Source organism: Anabrus simplex, chromosome 9 (assembly GCF_040414725.1).
Source record: "Anabrus simplex isolate iqAnaSimp1 chromosome 9, ASM4041472v1, whole genome shotgun sequence".
NCBI lineage: Eukaryota > Metazoa > Arthropoda > Insecta > Orthoptera > Tettigoniidae > Anabrus > Anabrus simplex.
In genome coordinates this window covers 46,063,753-46,089,574 of record NC_090273.1, presented here as the reverse complement: position 1 = coordinate 46,089,574, position 25,822 = coordinate 46,063,753, and the positions used below count along the sequence as shown (strand labels likewise).

Genomic DNA, 25,822 nt, shown 5'->3' with positions numbered 1-25,822 from the left:
TGCTGTCATTGTCTCATTTTTTACCAACAAGCTGAGCTGATACAGTGGAATTTTACAGGTTGTCGAGCTTGAAGTCCCATGTTCAGAAAACTTCAATATAATTGACTTCCTGGCAGATCCTACAACCATTCGTGAATGGAATATCCAAGGCCTTCCATCCGATGAGTTCAGCACAGAAAATGGTATCATTGTGACCCGGTGTTCAAGGTGGCCTCTACTCATAGATCCTCAGTGTCAAGGAGTGGAATGGATCAAACGGAAAGAGGGTGATAAGGTGAGTGGTGAATTGTCTAAGCTATAGGCTTGACATATTATTTCCTCCTCCTCCAATGGCAGGGGTTAGCGATTAACAGTTTTTCATAATATTTTCTTTCCTATTAGGAAATTTGTTTTGGCCTCCAAGACTTTTATTGGTGTGATGTTGTACACAATGTCACAAGAAATCAGCTTTCAGTGGGAATTCATTGTTGAGTTATTGCAATCTTTACCAATAAATGTGAATATTGGATTCATTCTCTTAAATTATACAACTAATCCTAACTATTTAGAAATTCGAAAATTTCTTGAGAAAATCCCTTTACCCCCACAAAAAAGCTTCAAAATTGTGTTGCTAAATTCATGTGAGTTAATAAGGTATTCTGAATCAACTTTGATTGACATGTTTACAGATTCTACATGGATTGTAGGTATGATGTGAAGTTAAGCATGGTTGCTTGTGAGTGGAATATTAAATAGTCATAATCTACAATATAAATGATGATGTTGCTCCATGATTAAATGGTTAGCATACTGGCCTTTGGTCCAGGGAGTCTTGGGGTTGATTCTAAGCCGGATCAGAGATTTTAACCTTCATTGGTTAATTCCAGTGGTTCGGGGGCTGGGTGTGTGTGCCGTCTTCATCATTAGAATTTATCATAGGTAGGGCCCGATCCTCATAGACGTACAGGTCACCAATACAATATCAATCATAATTTATAATTTTCATTTCCATGTTGACGTTTGACTTCTATGATAGAAATCAGTCGAGGGATGGTCCACATTAAACACTTTATATAATATGTATCATTTATACCTTTAATAAATGAAGACTAGTTTTGATTCTCTTGGAATCTAGTCTTCATTTATTAAAGGTATAAATGATACACATTATATAAAGATGTTGAATGATGGAACATTCCTTGACTGATTCCTGTCATATACAGTGTCAACTCAAAAGACCTGCACTACTCTTCAGAGGCCACACACCCCAAAAATAAATAAAACATGATGGTAAATATGCTTTGTATTTTGTAATCTACAGAGTTTACATAATAACTTTCATGCAATTGCAATTACAAATTGCACCAATCATGAATATTAATTCCCATTCACTTGAATAAATGTAAAGATATATAGTGCAAATGACACAGTTTTGTGTGGATTAAAGTAGGAGACATCTCCAATATTTGATTTGATATATAGAGTAATAAGACTGATGTCCACAATTACTTTATGGTTATGAATTAATTCCATGAATTTGCTCATTTTGTTTGGAAATTATAACTGAGTTAAATATGTTGGAAATATTTACTTAAATACTTGGCACTGATGTTCCTTAATTTTATGCTCAACATTGCTAGAAACATCCCTCAAAATCCTGTACCACTCTGCTGCTTTAATATAATCCTTGTAATGTGTTCATGGCAGGATTTGCAAGTGATTGACTTCGGCCAGTCAGATTACATGAGGACTCTGGAGCTTGCTATTCAGTTTGGAAAGCCTGTGTTGCTACAGAATGTCTCAGAAGTGCTAGAACCATCACTGACACCTGTTCTCACCAAGTCTATTATAAAGCAAGGTAAGTTCACTACATAATCCAGGTATAATGATTTTCAACTTTTAACCTGTCCTGTAATTTGAACTTTTTGTATATAAATATATCAACATTATTTTGTCATTTGCATTAACTCTGCAATACAAGCTGAATGAGGATGAAATAAGATGAGCAGTTTATCTTAATAAGAAGATGAATCCTACGTACTAAGTACAGTGAGATTCTCTCATTGGTTAGCCAGAGGGTGCGCGGTGCCCAGCTGCTGTTGACTATTTACTTTTCACTCTGTGACATCGAGCATGGCACTTCCTGCAATTTGCCCATGCATTACAAGATATAACAATTAAAATTATGAAAATAATAATAATAATAATAATAATAATAATAATAATAATAATAATAATAATAATAATAATAATAATAATAATAATTTGCGGACGATCTGGCAATCTTAACTTGTGACGTTTCAACAGCCATAAACCAGATCGAACTCCTGAAAGAAACAGCGGAAAAAGTCGGCCTCCAAATATCGTTTGAAAAAACTGAATACGTGACCTGCAGCAAAGAAGCCCCTAAATTCATGGAGACAAAATATGGCAAAATAAAACGGGTCCAGCAATTCAAATATCTCGGTGAAATAATTCAGGAGAATGGAATGGAAACAAAAGCCAATGAAGTTAGATGCCAAAAAATGGAAACTGCGTATAGACTCACCCAAAATATCTATAACAAAAAGTGTCTCTCCAAGCATGCTAAACTAAGACACTATAATACAGTTATTAAACCAGAATGCCTCTATGGATCAGAGACACTAATTTTGAACAGGAAAACTGATCTAGAAAATATTCAGAAAAAGGAACGCAAGATCATTAGAAAAATTTTAGGCCCAAAACTCGTAGATGAACAGTACCGCCTTAGAGGGAAACAGGAAATCAAACAATTTTCTAACATTCACAGCGACATCAGAAAATGCAGATTAAGATTCTTTGGACATATAAAAAGGATGAACCCAGATAGACTTACCAAGCAAATAGTTGAATTTTATGAAAACCGAAGTAAAGCTAAAACGGACACAATAAAATGGATTGGCGAAATTAAAACAGATCTCAAACTGGCAGGAATTACACCTGAAGACATCCAAAGCCGGGTTATCTTCAGAACCAAAGTTCATAAGTGGCAAGTTGACCAAGAGGAAAAACCAAAGAAGAAGACCGGAACAACATGGTCTCAAGAGAGAAAAGAAGCACGCAGCAAACGAATGAAGGAAGTGTGGGCACAAAGAAAGGCAAATGCCTGTCTCTGAATACTTTGCGTAGTCCTAATGGGCTCATTCGCAATATATATATATAATAATAATAATAATAATAATAATAATAATAATAATAATAATTTCGTGTGGCTATTTCTAGCCAGGTGCAGCCCTTGTAAGGCAGACCCTCCGATGAGGGTAGGCGGCATCTGCCATGTGTAGGTGACTGCGTGTTATTGTGGTGGAGGATAGTGTTATGTGTGGTGTGTGAATTGCAGGGATGTTGGGGACAACACAAATACCCAGCCCCCAAGCCATTGGAATTAACCAATGAAGGTTAAAATCCCCGACCCGGCCGGGAATCTAACCCGGGACCCTCTGAACTGAAGGCTAGTATGCTGACCATTCAGCCGAGTCGAACTATTATGAAAATAAGTGTACACCATGTCATGATATGTTGGAAATGTTCTCCTACATCCACACATTTTTGGCATTGTGTTAGGAAACACCAATTCACACACATTAGTTTGTCTTCCATAATTGAGGCTATTTCTGTCCCTATATGCTGAGTTCTTTGATACCATGATTTCTTTTCCTAATCATTGTAAGGATTGCGTAGGCTTATGTTCTAATTTTTCTGTTATTTTGTTTACTTTCTCCTCATTGAGCACACAACATTTTTGCCCTTCACTTCATATTGTGTAAAGAAAATCGTTCCTCTCAATTTGTTCATGAGTTTCTGCATGGTATCTCTGTGTTACTCCATTGAAATAAAAGACCATATGCCATATGGGCTGTGTCATGTATTGCAGAGAACGAAGCTTGCACAGCGTACATTCTCCGTTTTTCATTGCTGTTACTATGAAACCAACCTACTACAGTATGTGCATTGATCGGCACTGCAGTATAATATTTGGTTCGTATAGTTCTCAAAAGAATATAGATGGCAGAAAACTACCGCTCTACACATCATATTCTTCCTTTCAAATCATGTCAGAGCTGTGTAGACTTGACAACAGTGTACACGTAATGGCTGCTGCGCACAAACTGAATGACTGATTCATACCAACTGAACAGACATAATAGGTTACACATAAATTTTTCTCATGTACAAACAATACTGAACAGCCTGAAAACCATATAAACTATAAACTCAATATCAGCCATATTTTGTTAGTTCAGGTTATACATTGAACTTTTTCAACAAGTAAAAACCTACCAACTTTTATTCCTTGTTTAATAATGTGTTGTTTTTTTATGGATATGTTATAGTGTAATATTTAACTTGTGCGTTCGACAGATTGAAAAGCTTTTAAGTTACATTTAACTGAGTCGACACAAGAAAGTATGGCTTTCTTCTTAACTAATGGGCATTAGAACACACAAACATGTAAAATAGTTGAATAGAGCCCGGTTACATTTCTATCAGTTGTCTGTTAACATCAAAAGTTAATGGCAGAATATAATTTTATGGAACTTAGTTGAGCTCCTCATTTCCCCAGTATACCTCTCAGTGATGCCTGGGCCACCTATGACAGTTTACAGCAGAACTGTTAAGGATCAAACCAGCCTCCAGGCTGAGCGATACATACATACACACACGGATACATACATACATACATACATACATACATACATACATACATACATACATACATACGTACATACATACATACATACATACATATAGTCCGCACACTTTATGTTGGTGCATTTGTGTACGGGGGTGAGGAGTAAGGAGGGAGGTGTCCCGGTATCGATAGTGCTACCAACCAAAGGAAAATGAAATCTGAATTGAATCGAGAATATGATCGATTGATACGAAGTTTCTAAACCGTTATCATCTTAAGCCAACAACTATGTCACATACACATTATATAACATTATAAAACATTTCTCGATGCGAATCTTGTTCCTAGCATGAATTCTATACTTTGGCTTTGTTGTGTAAACAACAACAGTACTAGTACATAAAGTGTACGCCAGATGTCGCACAACGATGCTTAAGCGATTCGTAGTTTGTGTTTCAAAGGTTGCCAGTATGAATCTCGAAGATCGCCGAGGTCGACCTATTCAGCACTAGGGTGTAAATGCACCAACATAAAGTGTGCGGATAATACATACATACATACATACATACATACATACATACATACATATATACATACATACATGCATGCATACGTAGATTGTTTAAGTTAGAAGGAAATAAAGAGATTGTCACTTAGACCACAATTAATGTTAACTGGTAAAGGCAGGAGTGGTAACATAGAAGGGATTTGTTAATATTTCTTCTTCTTTTTCTACTGCTTTTCTCACACCTATGGGGTTGCAGTCACGAACTGTGACACACATGTGGATTTGGCCCTGTTTTATGAGAGGATTCCCTTCCTGATGCCAGCCCTATATGGAGGGATGTAATCACTATTGCATGTTTCTGTGGTGATTGGTAGTGCAGTTTGCTGGCTGAATATGAAGAGGAAAATGTTGAGACAAACACAAACATCTAGTCCCTGCATCAGAAGAATTAATCAGACGCAATTATAATCCCCGATCCGGCCGGGAGGTGAACCCGGGACCCTCTGAACTGAAGGCCTCAACGCTGACCTCCCAGCCAATGAGTCAGACATATTTGTTAATATTTGTATTCATGAAATTTTGCAGATAGCAAAATTATTAGGAAATATAATTTTCAATCATTTTTATCTTGTAGTTTCTCGTTAACTAAAAGAATTCATGACTTCAAGCTGACTACCGCAATTTTTTATTGGTGTATTTTATATTAAGTGCTTTCTAGAGCAAGGAAGAATTGGTATTGATTTCGTAGGTTGTTACTTATTTGGTGCTGTGTTATCTGTGATCATCTTAAATTGCAACGAGTTGATAAAATATTTTGAAGTAGAAGGTGCATGTATATTTGTACTTATTTATATATTTTAACAGATTTAATTTTGTTTTTTGTGGTTTCTATGGTGTTTTTAAGCCTCCTGTTTGTTAGTGTTTTATTTATTTAATTTCGTATGGCTATTTCTAGCCGAGTGCAGCCCTTGTAAGGCAGACCCTCCGATGAGGGTGGGCGGCATCTGCCATTTGTAGGACACTGCGTGTTATTGTGGTGGAGGATAGTGTTATGTGTGGTGTGTGAGTTACAGGGATGTTGGGGACAGCACAAACACCCAGCCCCCAGGCCATTGGAATTAACCAATGAAGGTTAAAATTCCCGACCCGGCCGGGAATCGAACCCGGGACCCTCTGAACCAAAGGCCAGTACGCTGACCATTCAGCCAACGAGTCGGACGTTAGTGTTTTATAAGGATTCAACAGTCAAGTTCAAATAACTTTTAAGATAATATGAAGCTGAACTCTTTATCTCAGTGCTATGATGGTAGTTACAGAAGAATGTGCTAGAATTATTCTTTATAACCGCTATACTTTGATGAATGATTTATATACTTTGTTTTTCAGTGTGGTAACCAGTTTTAATTTTTAAACAAATTTTAGCTCTTGTTTTCCATGGTAAAATGGTGGCAAAGTAACATGTTTTTCTATATAGGTTTCTAAATATAGGTTGAGTCTGTAGAATAGATCCATGATATTCCCTGCATGTCGACTAAAAGAGGATTCCCCTATATGGTACCACCATCCTCTTCACAGGGTGGAGGAGCAAGTAGCATATCAGGGCACTCGTTTGTCCTTGGGTTGAGGAGGCAGATGAACTAGACTGGTTTGGTCAGTGGCTTAGTAATGTTAGCATTTAGGGATTCTGTTGTTCTTAGTTTATTAACACCGAGCAAGTGGCCGTGCGGTTTGGGCCAAGCAGCTGTGAGCTTGCATTTAGGAGTGGGTTCAAACCACACTCTCAACAGCCCTGAAGATGGTTTTCTGTGGTTTTCCATTTTCACACCAGGCAAATGCTGTGGCTATTCCTTAATTAAGGCCACAGCCACTTCCTTCCCACTCCTAACCCATCGTTGCCACAAGACTATCTGTGTCGGTGTGACTTAAAGCAAATAGGAAAAAACGTTTATCAACAAGTCTAACAGTTTCTCTACCTATAATTGGAGCACCAGGGAATTTCATCTGAAATTGTCTATACACCTCTACATGAGTCTATTTCTACACACGTGTCATATATAAAACTGTTTTTCAAGCATGAACTTGTCAGTTGGCATTGCAGTAGATTCATTCGATTATTTGCCATGCTAATTAACAGATAACTTACACATATGCTGAATTTTAAGACACTTGTAAAAAGCTTACACTGCCAAATGAAACATATCTCCAAAAGAGACTGAATTTTAAGAACCTTGCACTACACAGTTAGGCAAATAACTGAAAGGGTCACATGTGCAGGACTATGACCTTCATGGGCAGTTTCAGCATGCTTCTTTGCTGCAAGCAACTTGAGCAACTACCACTTCCTACATATGCGTTGTTCCAGTCCAAGGCTGAACTAACTGTTCTGTATATCAGAACGTACTGGCTAAACCAAACACAAGACCTACAGAGTAGCCTGAACAGAAAATGTCTTATTGTCTACTTCACTCCTCTGAATGAGAATCACACTTCAGTAATTGTAACAGTAACATTTCTCCTTCCAGCCGGCCAGCTACTATTGAAGTTGTCAGACAAGTTGGTGCAATACAATCCTAATTTCCGTTTCTTCATCACCACAAAGATGGGAAACCCACATTATCCACCTGAAATCTGTACCAAGACAACTCTGGTGAACTTTGCTGTCAAACAACAAGGTATGTGTCATCTTCTATTCACTAACAAGAGTTCTTCTGTAGTTCAACTCTTAGTGTGTGCTTATGAGATGTTAAAATGAAAAGATGCAATGCAGTGAAACGGTTCAACTAATGCAAAAGGAAATTATATAATTTTATCCCATTTTATTGACTGTGTTTACCAGGTCTTGAGAGGCAGTTGCTGGGTATTGTAGTGAGATATGAGAAACCCTATCTGGAGGAGCAGAAGGACTCTCTAGTGCTGGAGATAGCTGCAGGCAGACGAAAACTCATTGATCTGGAGGATGAATTGCTCAGGTGAATCATAGTTCTCATCCATTCCAAACCAATAATAATAAAGTAATCTTGTGTCCTCGTCCCGAGGTGGTGCAGTTCTTTTCAGGCACACCCCCCCATTGGAGGTGAGCTGCATGTACCATTTCAACCACATACCAGCCCTCCTGCCATTCTTAAATTCCTGACAGAACTGAGAATCGAACCCGGGACCCCAAGGACAGCAGCTAATAGCGCTAACTGTTATGCTACAGAGGTGAACATTCCAAACTAATGAGAATAGGGAAAGAACAAACAATTGTCATACCAAGTCAGTGAGAGAGGGGGGCAGGGCTAAGAAAGGAACACATAGAATAGGATGAACGCAATGGTTGGTCAGCATAGGAAAGGGAGCAGCCAAAATAGAAGATGAGGATAAATATGGAAACACAAAAGGACCAGGACAATCTCCACATCTTCCATCATTGCCGTCTTCAAACACATAGGATCTCTCCTTCTTAATCCCAGTTCTTCTACATCCATCTCTTCTCAGCCCCCGACGAGCTTGTTTCTGCTTCCCAGCTTCATCAGGAAGGCGGGCATCAAGCTCATTGAGCACCATCCTGACAGATCTGATGTGGAACTAGTGTATGTAGTATCAGATGAAAGTATGACATTAAACCACAAGCAGAAAAAAAGAGAGAGAGAATTGTGTTATATATGGTACAGGATTATGATATTATGTTTCTGTTTGCAACAGTGGAAATTGAAATATATGGACACAAGGTACTGGTAATTTTTGGTTTAGTTTGTTCTTAATCTGTACCCAAAATTAACAATTAAAACGCATCAGGCAAAAAGCAGAAATGCTTTGCTCTACACATATTACACCCAACTATTTTGATTGTTCACGATACGGTAGATAGCATATCGGGACATCCTGTAACAATAATATGCCCTTTTCCGCATCATTCTATGATGATTAGTCGCATAACTAGCAGATTCTAGCACTATACAGGGCACAAACGACTTGCTGCTGTTTCAATGAACGAAAGCCGCTTTGCGCAGAATTACCACAGTGAGGCATACACTAGCCAGCAATTAGAAATTTTCTCTCTCTTGTGGGAGTGAATAAGAAGAGACAAATACCACGTGACACCCAGTGGGCAGTACTTAATTAAGTCAGGTTAACCTAAGGAAACGTAATTCCCTAAGTATTTGTTAATGTATTCACTGATGCCAGCCAAAAACCTTTACTTGTTTCGAAAATTTCAACGATGAGAATAATAATATTAATCATGTGAATCCTGACATACACAATGAATATTTATAATTAAGAGCTCATCATAATCAGAGAATTTTCCAGTTAATGATGACAGCAAAACAGATTCCACTTACTTAACATATCATTAATTACGCGATGTGTATGGGTGCGCCGAATTACAAGAAGACGTCATGGGTCTGGCCAGGCGAGCCTATGTTGGATTTTTCCAAGGTGTAGTGTCAACTATTGGAAAAGTGCTAGGTGATGCTTTGATGATTATGATCAAACCCATGATACGAAAAGGATGAGACTTAATCAGTGGGATATAGAAGGTCAGAGCTATCTTTTGATATGCTAATCAATTTCAACAAACGGTTATTAGCGAAACGATATCCGAGAAGTGGGCGTTTTTACCATCACCCTCGATTTTAACCCTCTTCAGCATAAAAGAAGTTGGATTGAAGAATATCCAGCTATTATCTACTGTGTTCTCGGACCATTCAGACATATCATTGTTTGCACATTCAGTGAAGTTGTGCAACATTTTCATTTGTGGTGCAGTGCTACGCTTGTACCACATAAGTGGTGAAATACCATGTAAATTGTTAGTTTGAGTATATTAATTACTCATATGCCATAGATTGTGAAGAGTTTATTCATTTGCGATATTCCGTACTATGTTGTAATCGCCGAAGTGAGTGAAGCAGGAATAATCTATCTACAGGGAGCTGCGTGGCATCTCAGCAACTTTTATGTATGTGTAAATAAATGTGTGCGTGGCGCAATTAAAGTACAATTGGTCAAATAAAGTGAAGCACTGTGAAAACGTAGTTGAAATTACGACTGTAGAGTTGACAGGAGAATTTAATAAGAAAAATAGTGGTTCACATATAATAATAATAAACGGGAAACGTCTGCCAAATATATAAACGTAATGAGTGAGTTGTCTTACATGTTGAGTTGTTGTAAAGTAGGCAAAATTCAGATCCTTAACATCAAGTCACAGTGCTAGTGTGTGTAAGCGATACTTCAATAACATTTGAGTGTTAATAACTGATTATGCAAATAAGAGGATCAGGGTAATGAAACAGCAGAACATTATCTTTACTGGGTTGGCATACCTAAGTACATGAGTAATTCTAACCATATTCGATAGTAGTGCGTCTCACAAAATTGACGCAACTATAATCACATTGTTTCCTCATTGCATATTTGAACGGGTGATCGTCGACCTTGAGGGGAGAATCTACGAGTTGTCTACCTATTCTTCATCCTAGTGCATCAGGTGTTTTCAAGACCATTCAACCCCTGGTCAAAATCTACAACATGGAGGACTTCATCATAAGGATGAACCCAAGACTCCATGACATCGAAGACGTTGAGATGATAGTTTAGGTCAATATGGATGTGCCCCCCTGGAGAAAAATGATCACAATAGATAAGTACATTTCAAAATTTCTAATGTTTTGAAAGTCAATTCCCACCTATAAATAAATAAATTTTGCATGTTAATTAAGTAAAAATGTAAATAATGATCACAAGCTATTTCAAAGGGATTATGGTTTCTTAGCTTAATATAATAGGAAACCAGCATTTTGTTTAACCCCCTGGGAAGATTAATGCATGATAATTATAAGATTGTAGTATTGATATTTTTTTTGTGTGGAGCATTATAATAAATGGGAGTAGTGTTCATTAAAATAATTTCAATTATCATGAGATGAGACCTTACGTATCTTCTGAAAGTGCTTAGATTACTTTACACTTCAGACGTAAGACAGGGTATTTTAGAAGTTAAAAATACATTACCGAATGCAAATATGACTTTTTTTTTATCGCGGATATAATATGTAAATTTTTTAAAATGTCCCGAAGAATAGATTCTTCTGAAAATATGTGTGTGTTTGGAATGTCGAAAAGAGAATGATGGTCAGATAATATGTTGCCAGTTAATAGTTTGAAGCGAAATGGAGATGTGAATGTTCATAGATAATTTATGTAAAGTGTGAGGAATTATGCCACACTAATGACAATGGAATAAGGTTGAATAAAACCATATGGGAATAAAGTATTGTGCCCGTTCGCATCTCGTAGACCATTTACAAAATGGCGGCGTAGGAAGGTATGGCCCATGCGATCTATTAAGGCAATGAACTTCTTATTAATACGGCATATAGGAGACCATGCACGACACGGAACGGACTGATTTGGAAGACACTGCAGGACAGTAGAGGCTCATTTTGAATTGTTTTGAAAAAAATATAGCAGCGGAATGATTGTTTAAAGATATACTCTAAAAATTTCCTGCAGAAGGAAGACGCAAATACAAGCCAAGCTTTACATTTGAAGATTATCCTAAACTTCTGAGGAAGATATTGACTGTTTTACAATCGGTGATAACATCTGATAAAATAATTTACCGGCGTATGTTATAAAAGAGACGAAATATTATAGAAATAAGCAATTCGTGGTGAGATACGTCTGACTTGGATCCGATGAGCAGCCACTCTGCGATTGAAGAAAAAGGACACACCATATTGCAGAACCGATAATTTCGTATGACAAGAAAGTTACCCCTGTTGTTATAAACTTAACATCTATATACGGAGAACTTATTCCAACCGAAGAAAACTTCGTCGTTTAGAATAGCAGTAGAACTATGGAATATATCATGACTGATTGCTCCGCAAAAGGAATTTTCTACGCTGTCTGCAGATTTGGAATGATGACTGCTTGCTAAATCTACATGATGGACTGAACTGGGGATAGGCACCGGCGAGCCAGAGGACCGGCCGATGAGGATTGGACCGGCGAGCCAGAGGACCGGCTGATGAGGATTGGACCGACCAGCCATGTGACCAGCTGATGACCGGGAAGACGTTATACAACCGGAGATCCAGATCCTAACAGAGGGTCTAACCACAACCAAGGAATGGAGTGACAACCAGACTAAACATAACATCTGACAAGCTAAGTCCATACATTTTTTAGTAGAGTAGTTTCTTGCAATCTACACCCTCACTCTAACTTCGGCATGTGCTGATTAATTGGTGATATTTATGAATTAATTAAGAACATGTGTGAAACATAAAGTGAAGTGTGAGATATTTAAGGCTATAAGATATGATGGCAGTGTAGAATTAGAATTCTATTATATCATATACAGGGTACCGCACTTGCATACATTCAGTAGAAACTTGCATGAGTAAATGAAAGAAGTGTTTCTTGTGAAGATCTAATAGCAATGAGTCTATATAACTAGTGAAACTTCGATTAATCTCGTTTTACCTGTACAATGATTACGTCACGAATTTACCTGCGCGACACAGATGAATATAGTTAAGTTACGTATTCCTTTCTTCATAGAAAGAGGGCATTGAACTCAAACTGCTGTTTTTAAGATAAGAGGTTATTAAAATGCGTTTATTACAAGGCAATTCTAAAATGTTTGGCATATAGTTTTGGGTGTAATTGGCTATATGCGTACGGTAATATGTATGCCGGTGGTATGATAATGTATATTGGAATGGTGTTGAAATGTGGTTGTTTCTTGGAGCATATTAATGAATACTAGAAATACAGACGTATGTTTATATTCTGCGGTAAGAGAAAGAATTGCTATTCGGCGAGGAAACGTTGTGTTAGATTTGCATGAGGTGAGTTTCTGTGTCATATGGAAAGAATATGTCAAAGAGTGAACATCGCGCAGATGACCATTTTAAGGTAAGATTGACATGTATTATGGTAGAATTGTGAATCGTGACAGTTTTTATCTGACATTGGTAAATGGCATGTACCAAGTACAAGAGAGTTCTTTAACATACGGTTTACTAGGCTCATGACTAAGTATACATGTGATATTCTTTGGTGCGGTGACGTTTCAATATAATACGTATTAATTTCATTCTGTACTGTCCATACGAGTTGAGTAGCTCGTACGCATGAGAGATATCGAGTTATAGAAGATAGCTAAAGCACATTGAGCCGTTGGTGGAGGAGTGTGTGGATCGGAAACTACTTGAACAGTTAGATAGATGTTCATTTCTTTTCACGCAGATATGATTTCAATTGAAGTGTTTTAAATATAAAGAATATGATAATGGTTAGTTAGGAGCCATATGTCGTAGGCTCTAGGGATGTAGATGTTGATTCCCATAGGGAACCTAAAATATTTGTCCTGAATGAGTAAATTTATAATACCAATATAATGGTCCGTTATTGGACATTATAAATTTTCCAGCTAACTCATCCTTGGTTGCCTGCGTTTCGCCCTCGTGTGCTAAGTTAGGCTCGTCAGTTGGGACTTAGCACACCACCCAAGATGCAAGGCTAGTGCATACCGTGGAGGCCACTGCATAGGCTACTTGAAGCCACCAGCAGTGCCAATGCACTGTGAGAGCTATGTCTCATTTCCAAAAATAGATGCCTGCCTGGCCATCAAATGATGTAGATGTTGATTCCCATAGGGAACCTAAAATATTTGTCCTGAATGAGTAAATTTATAATACCAATATAATGGTCCGTTATTGGACATTATAAATTTTCCAGCTAACTCATCCTTGGTTGCCTGCGTTTCGCCCTCGTGTGCTAAGTTAGGCTCGTCAGTTGGGACTTAGCACACCACCCAAGACGCAAGGCTAGTGCATACCGTGGAGGCCACTGCATAGGCTACTTGAAGCCACCAGCAGTGCCAATGCACTGTGAGAGCTATGTCTCATTTCCAAAAATAGATGCCTGCCTGGCCATCAAATGATGTAGATGTTGATTCCCATAGGGAACCTAAAATATTTGTCCTGAATGAGTAAATTTGTAATACCAATATAATGGTCCGTTATTGGACATTATAAATTTTCCAGCTAACTCATCCTTGGTTGCCTGCGTTTCGCCCTCGTGTGCTAAGTTAGGTATTGAGGTATTGTCTTAGCCCGTAAGTTGTTATTTATGCGTATTCAAGATAAGTGACCAAATAATCAGAGTTCAGATTTATGAATGGAAAATTTGGAGAGTAGTTTTACGATTTCACACTCACGCAAGAGTTTGTTTGGGAGGTACATACGTAAAGATATGATCGGATTTACATTCGCAATCTGACTTTATCCCATTTAATTTTTATTACGTTTCAATTTAGCAAACCATTCATTTTTATCACAGTGAGATGACTTAAATGTGGTGAGAATAATTTATATAATTAGCGTGACAGTATTCACAACGAGTATTTATATGGAGACTGTAATTGCACAGTGATCTCTTGAATATAATTAGTGAAAATCAAATACATTTCGGAACATGGCTACGATTATAGAAGTAAATAACTAATATGAACTGGAACATTAAATGAGAAAGAATGTAAATAATTTAAAGCTTAATTATTTTACTTTTATTTGAGCCAGCGCTGACTCTAATCCTTTATGCTTAAATATTATTAAGATAATACTACCCAGAATTCACATTAACTTACATTGAACATGATTTATTCAATAAATTTTCTTATATTTTCCTTTTAGAAAGTGACTGTGTTTTGAGTTCCTTTTGGATAACGGCTAGTTTGTAAGTTAGCTAATAAGTTTTGTAGATATAAGTAATTGATGAGTTTGACAAAAAGAAAGAGACTCTTTTTGAGGTTTTTGACCACAGGTCCTTACTTGAGCGTATAGGTATTCCCATGATGTGCATCACAACAGACCGAGTCTCTTCCGAAACCACGTAAAAAACAAACCCATATAAAACCACAGATTTTATGAGCAATAGATAGAATACCCTGAGAAGAAATTGAGTTACCGGGAGAACTTGGCACTGACCGCTCAATAGGCGGGTGCAGTATGTTAGAGTTATGCTGTGATAGGCTGCATTAAGCCAAATTTAATGTTGAGGCGGCTGAGGGAAGAGAGATATCCTTCCTTAAAAGAGTTGAAAAGGGACAATATGGATTGCCGTTATGTTCAGTGAAAGTGCCAGCTGAATGGGCCTCGAAGATATACAGTCGGGTGTCTGAGGATAATGACTGGACCACAAGGCTTCACAACTCTCGGGATGTTGACTGATTGTTCGTTTCTGATAAAGTACGACATAAAACTCTCGCACAGAATAATAAATTATCATCGTTGTAATAGAATCAACAGATTTGATGATGGAAGGATTCCTCCCAACTTTTATTTCATTTATTTGATTCGATTTAGGAATTTTAAAACATGCATCCAGCTGTAAGAAGACCATGGGTTTGACCCCATCTGAGGGCAACGAATATCGTCACCATCATTTTGACAATGGAAGGACCACACCTTCTATGTATTTGTGTATATATTAAAAGTGCTGTTGTATGTGTTTATTTTCAGATAAGCATGTTGTAATTTGTGATATCATGGTATTATTGTTCAGCGTTGTATTTGATTTGATTTGATTTGATTTGATTTGATTTGATTTGATTTGATTTGATTTGATTTGATTTGATTTGATTTGATTATTTATCATCAACAGAGTTATTAATTCTCCAATTACAGATGATATAATACATTCAAATAATAATAACAGCACTTGTATTATTCTATGGTATTATTCATAAACCCGGCAAAATGCGCTCATGCGATTATTTACATCATTATAAATAATAATAAGGTTAATTAGTAGGAATTATAATATAACTTTCAAATATTATGGAATGTGCTCATCACATTTGAAACATCGCTTCAATCACGTGATCATATAATTACATAATCACAGAAGGTCATGATACGATGAAATTTAACTCATGAATGTGAAGTCATGATGATTACTCAATGTGTAATTATAAATGTTCCTTTTATTGTATATAATTATTTGATTAATTAACTAATGAGTGGTTTTAATGATGTGTGTGAACAGTTCAAATGATGAGGAGGGAATGCCTCTCAAATATTAGGGGATTACTTGGTGCAGAATGCAAATTCTGAAAAGACAGACGAACATTAATTTCACCAACTTAAATCCCTCATATCCTTGATTAATGTTATTCTATATTAGTATTTGTATGTGTTTTTCCTCAGTTCAATAAAATTTATATTTGTTAACTTAGAATATCATTCTTCTAATTTAGTAGTGATGTTGTATTCCTCTTGTATTTGAGACCCCTCTTATAAATGTTTCATTTAATGCCCATTGATAAGGACGCTCCATCGGCCCATTTGCTCTAAAGTCTAGTCGCGGATAATATGAAGTAGGGGTGATGGGACTTCGATTCTAGGGTTGTCCGTCGAAGATCTCATCATGCATATTCCATTCAGCTAACGCACTTACGTGTTGTTGTTATTATTATTATTATTATTATTATTATTATTATTATTATTATTATTATTATTATTATTATTATTATTATTATTATTATTATTATTATTATTATTATTATTATGCACTGAAGCCCTGGACAAGTGCAGTATATTCTTATCATTTTGTAGTTACAGTAGAAGTCCATTATAGTGAAAATTCATAATGGCAAAAAAATCTACTTGCTATAGTGGATTGTCATTATATCCAATTTTTCTTAAAAGTCGGGGAAAACCCTCACAGAGGGCAATCAGTTTATACAAAACTTGTATTTTTGTGGGTGATATTCACACTACGGCATACTCGTTAGCTATTTTTCAAATTCTGATTCTATGTGAATGTTCAATTTGATTCTGAAAAATTGCAGTATCACTCCAGAGGCTTCTGTGGCAAATGTTTCAATTTTCTTATTCAGACAGCATCACTTAACGTAACTTAAGTGTACTGTGTATGTATTTTCAAGCACCAGTAGACAAAAATATCCTTCTTGCTATAAATTTACATGGGAATAACCTTTCCAGAATTTAATCAGGTGTGAGAAAATGTAAACTAACCTCTGTAATCAGTGATGCACTTTGCTATATCTTGAGGTGTATCACATTCTTACTTAATTTCAGTATACAGCATGAAAATTAATTGATCATATACTTCAGCCTTTATTACTAATGAGTTAATGACTGCTATCCACCACATTATTTAAGCATTTATCGTGAAAACACATTCTCCTCTCACTATCAAAGGGTAGAGAAGGGTCCACCTAGGTGGACCTTTGATAGTACTAGTGTACATAGTGGGAAAACAATACCAAAGATGATCGCACTCAATATAATTGCTGGACTGCATAATATTGCTATGGAACAAAATAGTGCTTGATTAATCGCTTGTAATAACGTTTTCCCTGTGACCGAAGGTTAATACACAGTTTAATTTAAGAAATGAAATGAAATGGCGTATGGCTTTTTTTAGTGCCGGGAGTGTCCGAGGACATGTTCGGCTCGCCAGGTGCAGGTCTTTTGATTTGACACCCGTAGGTGACCTGCGCGTCATGATGGGGTTGAAATGATGATGAAGATGACACATACACCCAGCCCCCATGCCAGCGAAATTAACCAATGATGGTTAAAATTCCCGACCCTGCCAGGAATCGAACCCGGGACCCCTGTGACCAAAGGCCAGCACGCTAACCATTTAGCCATGGAGCCGGACTTAATTTAAGAATTTTCAAGGGACAGAAAAAACTGTTGTTATAACAGGGTTCTCTTTATTTATGCCATATTTGCTATAGTGGACTTCTAGTATATATTAACTGTTTGGCTCTCAAATGATTTGGTTTTATACTCTGCTCTGCAAAATATGGTCTGAGTAGTACTGGTCTAATTATTTTGTATAAATTTCTAGTTTGCCAGACTCTAGAATATGGTATAGTTGTTTGGTGCTGATACCAGGGAGGTCATATTGATCAGATTCAGTCCCAGTCCATTCAGTAACAGTTCATCAGAATTATCAAATTAAGAACTAGTTATACCTATAAGGATGTTCCTTCGACAGTTATCTGAGCGGAGAATAACTGCTGATCTATCATTTCTATATAAACCCTCCATGGCATAACAGACTGTCCTAATCTCTTTTGACAGACCCTGTAGTCACTCACTCTTAGACATCTTTGAGAGAAGACACTATAACCGTAATTACCTTTACTAAGATTTCTGCACGAGGGAAGTATGATTTGTTCCCGTTGTGACAGATCATCTAGACATACTGTATTGGCTGCTATCACAAACAAAATTGTGACCAAATAACTGGCTTTCCGACCTTAAATTACCTATACTCATTAAATCATCAATTTCCAACTCCAGTTTATCTGATATGGTGTACAAGCACTCGTCATCTCTTCCTACCTGCATACATCTCCTGTTCCAGGACATCTTCCCATTTGATACCTCTCTCCTCCACATCTCATTTCACTGTGTCTATCCACCGTTACCCTGGCCTTCCCCTTGGTCTTTTTCCTTGGACATAAGTTCTAAGTATTTTCTGGCAGGTCTCTTGTTCATCAAATTCTTACTATGGTGGGAGGAGGGGGTGAACACTATTTAACAGATACTGAGAAAGCAAACCTATTAACCCTTTCGCACTCAGCGCGCCGATCTATCGGCGCGAGAGGTTATGGCCAAAACGCTCACGGCGCCGATACATCGGCTCTATCTTATTTACGGATTTTGGTCATTTGCGTAGCTGTTAAATCGTGACAGTTGATCGTGAAGGTACATTAAAGCGTTGAATTTGCGTGTAACTCAACAGATATATCCACCAGCCCTACAAAATATTTTTATTTTCGACAAATGAAATCTGTTGACCGTGAATGTTTATGTTGTGTTTATTTGAAGTTGTTATTGCGTGGATATGTTTTGACTGGCTTATGAATACAACAAGTTGATCTTGCTATGAGTTTTGTTTATATTTTATTTCGTTTCTTTGGTATATCGTGTGTTCGATGTACTTCGTAAACTACAATTTTACTCCTTTTCATAACTCCGTTGTTGCACGTGCTTGCGTCATCTTTTTATAGTAATGGCTAGGCCATATTCAAGGCCGAATGAGGCTAGTATCCTTGAATTTTCAGATGATTTAGACAGTAATAATGACCTTCTTTTGCCAAAAGTGATTCCCGTTATGTGGGAAGTGACACGGTCGTAACTGCTCACCGTGCATCGGACCGCGAGGCCCTGACATCGATGACCGTTACATGTACACTGAATAACTTTTGTACAATGCTTCATGAGTGAATTGCAGCACACACATCATATTGATATCAAATTATTCAGAATTAAATGTTCTTTCATTCACGTCTAAGAGTAAAGTAGGAAGACGCAACAATGTCTAATTTTTCTGTCATTGAAAACAATAATTTATTTTTTAAAATTTATTTTCGAAATTTAATAATTTTTTTGGGCTTAACCAATAACAATATGTCCAAGGTATATTCATTTCTGAAATGCTCATAGTTTCCTGTATTAGTGCGATTAATTTTATTTTAATATGTGTTAAACTCTTTACGTGTTGAATTTTTGTAATTTGCTTTGGAAAACCACAAAAATTAGTCTGAGTGTCTTCGAGCAAACGCCTGCATATAGGCTGAGTGCCAAAGGGTTAATAGGGAATTCAGAGATTCAGTAGAAGATTGTCAGGAGTTGGAAACCGAAACAGAAGATAGAGAGGGAGAGACACATAGGGAAACAAGAAGCTTCTCATTCACAAATGAAGATATTTTCAGAGAAATCCAGCTGCTTCAGCAAGGAAAAGCAGCAGGAAGTGATCAAATTACTAGGGAGGTATTAAAGACATTGTGCCTTATTTAAAATTTGTCTTTGACTATGTCATAAATAATAGTGTAATACCAAAGGAATGGAAGGAATCTATAATAATACCAATTTATAAAGGAAAGGGTGATAAAAGGAAACCAGAGAACTACAGACCAATCAGCCTGACCAGTATAATTTGTAAAATACTGGAGAGTTTAATATCAAAGTTCATCAGAGGGATATGTGAGGATAAAAATTGGTTCATGAGGAGCCAGTATGGATTTAGAAAGAAATTTTCTTGTGAGGCACAACTAGTGGGATTTCAGCAGGACATACCAGATCAGTTGGATTCAGGAGGCCAGTTAGATTGCATAGCCACAGATCTTTCCAAAGCCTTTCGTAGAGTGGAACATGGAATATTATTAAAGAAATTGGAGGGAATAGGATTGGACCCAAGGGTTACACGTTGGAGAAAAACATTTCTAAATTCAAGGGTTCAGAAAGGCAAAGTAGGAAATAATGTATCATAGGAAGAGAAAGTTTGGAAGGAAATTGCACAGGGTAGTATAATCAGTCCATTACTTTTCTTAATATACGCAAATGATTTAGGAAATAATATAACATCAAAAATCAGATTGTATGCAGATCACATAATTGTTTATAGGGAAATAAATAACATTGAGGATTGTTCAGAATTACAAAGGGACCTTGAAAGTATCCAACAATGGGTTGAAGAAAATAATATGAAGGTTAATGGAGGCAAATCAACTGTTACAACATTTACAAACAGGAGTTTTAAAACTGAATTTGAATATACTTTGGATGAGGTAGTTATCCCAAAAGATGGCAAGTGCAAATACTTAAGTGTGAGATTTGAAAGTAATTTGAACTGGAAGGGTCATGTTGATAACATTGTTGAGAAAGCATACAGATCGTTACATGTCATAATGAGGCTACTTAAAGGATGCAACAGAGAATTAAAAGAGAAAAGTTACTTAAGTATGGTTCGTCCATTATTGGAATATGCAAACAGTGTTTGGGATCCTCACCAAGATTACCTAATAAAAGAAATAGATAGTGTGCAGAGGAAAGCAGCAAGGTTTGTAACAGGGGATTTCAGGAGAAAAAGTAGTGTATCAAAAATGTTAAAGGAACTTAGGTGGGAAACTTTAAGTAAGAGAAGGGAGAAAACTAGACTTACAGGATTATATAGAGCCTATACGGGAGAAGAAGCATGGAGAGATATCTTTGAGAGGCTTGAGTTGGAAAATAATTATATCGGCAGGACTGACCACAAGTATAAAATTAGAAGGAATTTTAGCAGAAGCGATTGGGGTAAATTTTCATTTATTGGGAAGGGCGTGAAGGAGTGGAACAGTTTACAAGGGGTGGTGTTTGATCCTTTTCCAAAATCTATACAGATATTCAAGAAGAGAATAAACAGCAACAGAGGAAATAAATGAAATGTTAGAGGGCATTCGACCAGTGCAGGTTATTGTAAATAAAAAATGTGTGTGAATAAATTAATTCCATCCCCTGGTCTAAGGAGTTTGGACAGCCAAAGTAGGGGACTGCTTGTAGGGGTGAAGTACAGTGGGGACTTTGAGGGCCCTGGGACCACTACGGTAGCTGTGAAGGCCCTTCAGGAACTCTGAAAAGTGGTGGTAAAAGGGGCTCTGGTTAAGACGCAGCAGGTCGTTATGCTACTTAGGTTCCAAAATTGGTAAAAAAAATAGATAAGTAAATAAATGCAATGTAAATTTTAATCTTATACCAGTTGAATTTAATTTTTTTTTTAATTTTTTTTTTTTGACTATATTTGTAAGTACAGGAGAGAATTTTGTAAACAATATAAATTTATTAAGGATGAGCTGTGTGTTTAATAGAAAAAATTGTAAGTGTAAATTGTTCAATATTGTATTCTAGAAAAATTTTATTCTCTTGTTGATCTAAAATTTAGTGCTTGACAATAATGTAATTTAGTGTACCATTTGCCACCGAGGTAGACACCGCATCTGCAAATAAAGAGATTTGGATTTGATTTCATTTGATTTGATCATTCTCATAATGTGCCCATACCACTGAAGTCAACATTTCTTTATTACACTGGTAACTGGGACCTCAGTGACAGCTAAGTTCTTGTTTACTTTATTTCTGATTTTGTCCTTTCAAGTAGTTTGACTCATAGTTCTAATGAATCTCATTTCTCTTGTCTGAATTCTGTTGTAGTCTTCTTTCTTTCTTCTTCTTTTCTAGCCTATTTCAATCCACTGCTGGATATAGGCCTCTTCCATGTCATCGTCTTCGGTCTTGAGCCACTTGGAACCTTCCTGTTGTAGTCATTGTTTAGTAAAGTACATGCCTCTAAACCGTATGTGAGAATCAGTACAAAGTAGTTACAGGGTTGTTTTGGTTTTTTGTGGTATTTTGCAGTCCCAAAGTAGATTTCTGACTTGATTGTAAAAGTTTGATGCTTTCTGTGTCCTACTGAGAATTTCCTGCTTGACATTGTTGCCTTTGGAGATTGTGCTTCCGAGGTACTTGAAGTGAGAAACAGATTCTAATTTTTCTTCTACCAAAAAGAGGTTTAATTTGTTCCTTTCCTGTTGTGGTCATTTCTACAGTCTTTGTTTTACTTATCTTCACCTCAAATTTACTGAACATATTGTTCTACTCAGTAAGTTTTTTCTGCACTTCAGCTTCTGTTTCTCCCCATAACAGCACATCATCAGCATATACCAAGACATTTGTTCTGTTGTCCATTTTCTTGATAGACTTTATGATCTTGTCTGTTACTGTTATGAACAAGAGTGGTGATTGAGCACTTCCTTGTTGGACACCTCTCGTTGTCTCAAATCAATTTGATCATCCATTGCCTATCTGAACACAGCTGTAGCAATTCTGGTATAGCATCTTTACTTCATCGGTCGTGTACTGTGGCACCTTGAGGTCTTCCAGGCATTCCCAGATTTTGTTCTAAGGGACACTCTCATAGGCCTTTTCAATGTCCAAAAATGTTATCACAAGATTATTTCCATGTTCCAAGTACTTTTCTGTAAGTATTCTTATGGCAAAAATGATTTCATGCTGTTCTTCCTCACTCAAAGTTTCCACTATCTTCCTAAGTTTCATTTCGATGATCTATTTCAACAGCTTCACGGTGTGTGACAACATTATGTCCCTATAGTTTCCACATTTCTGTCTTGCCCTTTTAAACAATGGATGATGATCAGTGGTGGCCAATGGACACTCAGGTCGAGAGGGCGGCCACAATATCTTTTTCCCCACAACTCTTTCTTTGCTACTGACCACTACCAAGTCTTCCACGTGAAAACAAACTAATTCACTGCTGCCAACTCTCACAAAATGCGGGATGCAAGCCAGAGGCCCAATCTGAATAAAAATTTCAGGTCTCAAATATCACACTTCAATATAATTATTTGTTATTTTTCTTCTTGAAATATAAATAATAGGACAAATAAGGTCATAAATTATTATTTCATTTTATTGCATGCGACCATGGAGACTTGGGTGGCGCATGCTTGTATAGGGGTCTTGTGAGGACATCTTTACTGCTACACTGCTACGTACTCTGCCGAGGTTAAAGTCTCTTCCCGCACCCTTCCTCTCCCTGAAAGCATTCACCAGCGCGCTTCCCCCTTACATCTCAAACCCCTCACCTGCACTATATCCTTAGACAGAAGCTCGGGAGTACATGCTTTAACTTCAAACATTTACCAGTGAATTGCACGCTGAAAGTCAGTCACCTATGTTAGATAACTTATTGCTGAACAGTCTTCCTTACTGATGAGAATTTACAGTTTTTCAATTAAATGTAATTTTCTTAGCATTATTTGAGTCGAATATTTGACTTCCAATGTCGAGATAAAATAAAAGAACCTTTTCGTTCTCTAGGGAGGACACCGTCTGGGAGTCCTTAAGGGCTGGCCGCTACTGATCATGGTTCCCTTTCTCTAATCTTCTGGGATTTTCTTTTCTTCCCGGATCAATGAGAGCATTCTATATAGCCAATTTAAGCCCATTAATCCAGCTGCCTGTATCATATCCAAGGTGAAATCATCGAAGCATTATGATTTTCCATTACGCATATTCTTTAGTGCTGTTTTAACTTCAAGCCATGGTAATGGGGGCTGGTTTTTCTGAATTTCATCTATCCTAAATTTGTTGGTGGTGATGGTGGTGTTGTCTCCATCTCCATTTAACAACATGCCAAAGTACCTCTTCATTTCATCTCTGACCCCTTCCTCTGTTCTTATCAAACTACCATCATTTGTATCATTTGTTTTCAGCGCAAGGATGTTTCCATATTAATTTCTTTTACTTTTTACTACTTTATATGGTAGCTTCGTACTTCCTTGGTAGTCTTTCTCTATTCTGGTAGTAAAGTCATTCCAGCATTTTTTTCTTTTCTTCTTGGATTAGTCATTTTACAGCCTGATTGGTCTGATATTCCTGTGCTCGCTCTTCAGTTTTTACCTCATTTCTTCTGTTGCCCATTTTTTGTTTTACTTGACCTAAATTTCTTTTCAGAATATTTGTTTATTTTACTGCTGTCTATACCCAGTCATTCCAGAGAGGTGTTTCCTTCTCTATCAGATTTTTACTTGTTTTCCCACAGATTTTCTCAGCTTCCTTTACAAGAGTTTCTTTGAACAAGCTCCATTCTTCTTCTATCCCTCTAATCTAAAATACTGTATATTGCTTGTATGTTACATGTACTTTTTTTTTTAAATTTCTTCTTCTAGTGTTGCTTTCACCTTGAAGCACATGTCTTTTTCCCTTTTCCATTTTCTGTATGACAATAATTTAATATAATTTTACTGTTAATGGTTGTACTCTACAAGTAAATAAAATAAATTGTATTAACACTGCTTTTAGGCTCATGTATGAGACCAAGGGATCGCTGCTAGATGACCTGCAGTTGCTGATTACATTACAGACTTCTCAGGCAACTTCAGTTGCTATCTCAGAACAGATCATCGTGTCAGAAAAAACAGAGATCAAGATTGATGCTGCAAGAGAGGTGATTTGAGCTGCTTCATTTATTTAGGATACATAACTCATTTATCAGTCATGACTAATTCCTTAATAGAAGGGACTTCAGCATTATGGTTCATTGGGCTTGAATAATGATGTTTATGATAATAATTGTGTGGCCTCAGCTACTGTGTTGCAGATTTTTTTTATTTAACACTATTTCAGCGGACTATGTGTCAGTTTTGATGTTCTGCTTTGCTCTGCTTCATTGCAATCTGAAGCAATCTATTTTCAGTTCCAACTCAGTCAATTTACAACTGTTACACCTGAAAAAGAAACAACTTAATTAAAATAGAATAATTCTGTTTCTATATGTTTACTTTTTTCAGGTAGTTTATAAATTTATTTATTCAAAATTAATTTCAGCAGACTGAAGAACCAACAGTTACAAACTTAATTCATTTTATTGGGTACACACCAAATGTCAGTCTCCTTGGCTGAGGCAGCAGCGCACCAACCTCTCACCGCTGGGTTCCGTGGTTCAAATCCTGGTCACTTCGTGTGAGATTTGTGGTGGGCAAATTGGAGGCTGGATGGGTTTTTCTCCAGGTAATCCAGTTTTCCATGTCATCTTTCATTCCAGCAAGATTCTCCAGTATCATTTCATTTTATCTGTCAGTCATTAATTCATTGCCTCAGAGGAGTGCAACACTCTTCGGCAGGTGGCACAATAAGTAAAATTATATCTTGAATAAAATGACTGAGTCTACCTATTCAATACAATAATAATTTGTAGTGATTACAATCTACACGAAATATAAACACTAGTTAGGGACATGTTTTGCCCTAGTTTTGGGCATCTTCAGCCTAATACTAATCTTAAAGTCAAGTCTTAAC

At 36.9% G+C, this 25,822-nt stretch overlaps 1 protein-coding gene across 1 annotated transcript in view; it reads left to right on the top strand.

Moving 5' to 3' along the window:
• kl-2 (dynein heavy chain 2, axonemal kl-2) overlaps positions 1-25,822 on the top strand; it is a 638,176-nt gene that overhangs the window by 462,213 nt on the left and 150,141 nt on the right. Inside the window, exons 63-67 of the mRNA XM_068229141.1 lie at positions 68-274; positions 1,687-1,837; positions 7,664-7,813; positions 7,978-8,110; positions 24,827-24,971. Coding sequence (XP_068085242.1) covers positions 68-274; positions 1,687-1,837; positions 7,664-7,813; positions 7,978-8,110; positions 24,827-24,971 — 786 coding nt within the window. The remainder of the gene's footprint in view (positions 1-67; positions 275-1,686; positions 1,838-7,663; positions 7,814-7,977; positions 8,111-24,826; positions 24,972-25,822) is intronic.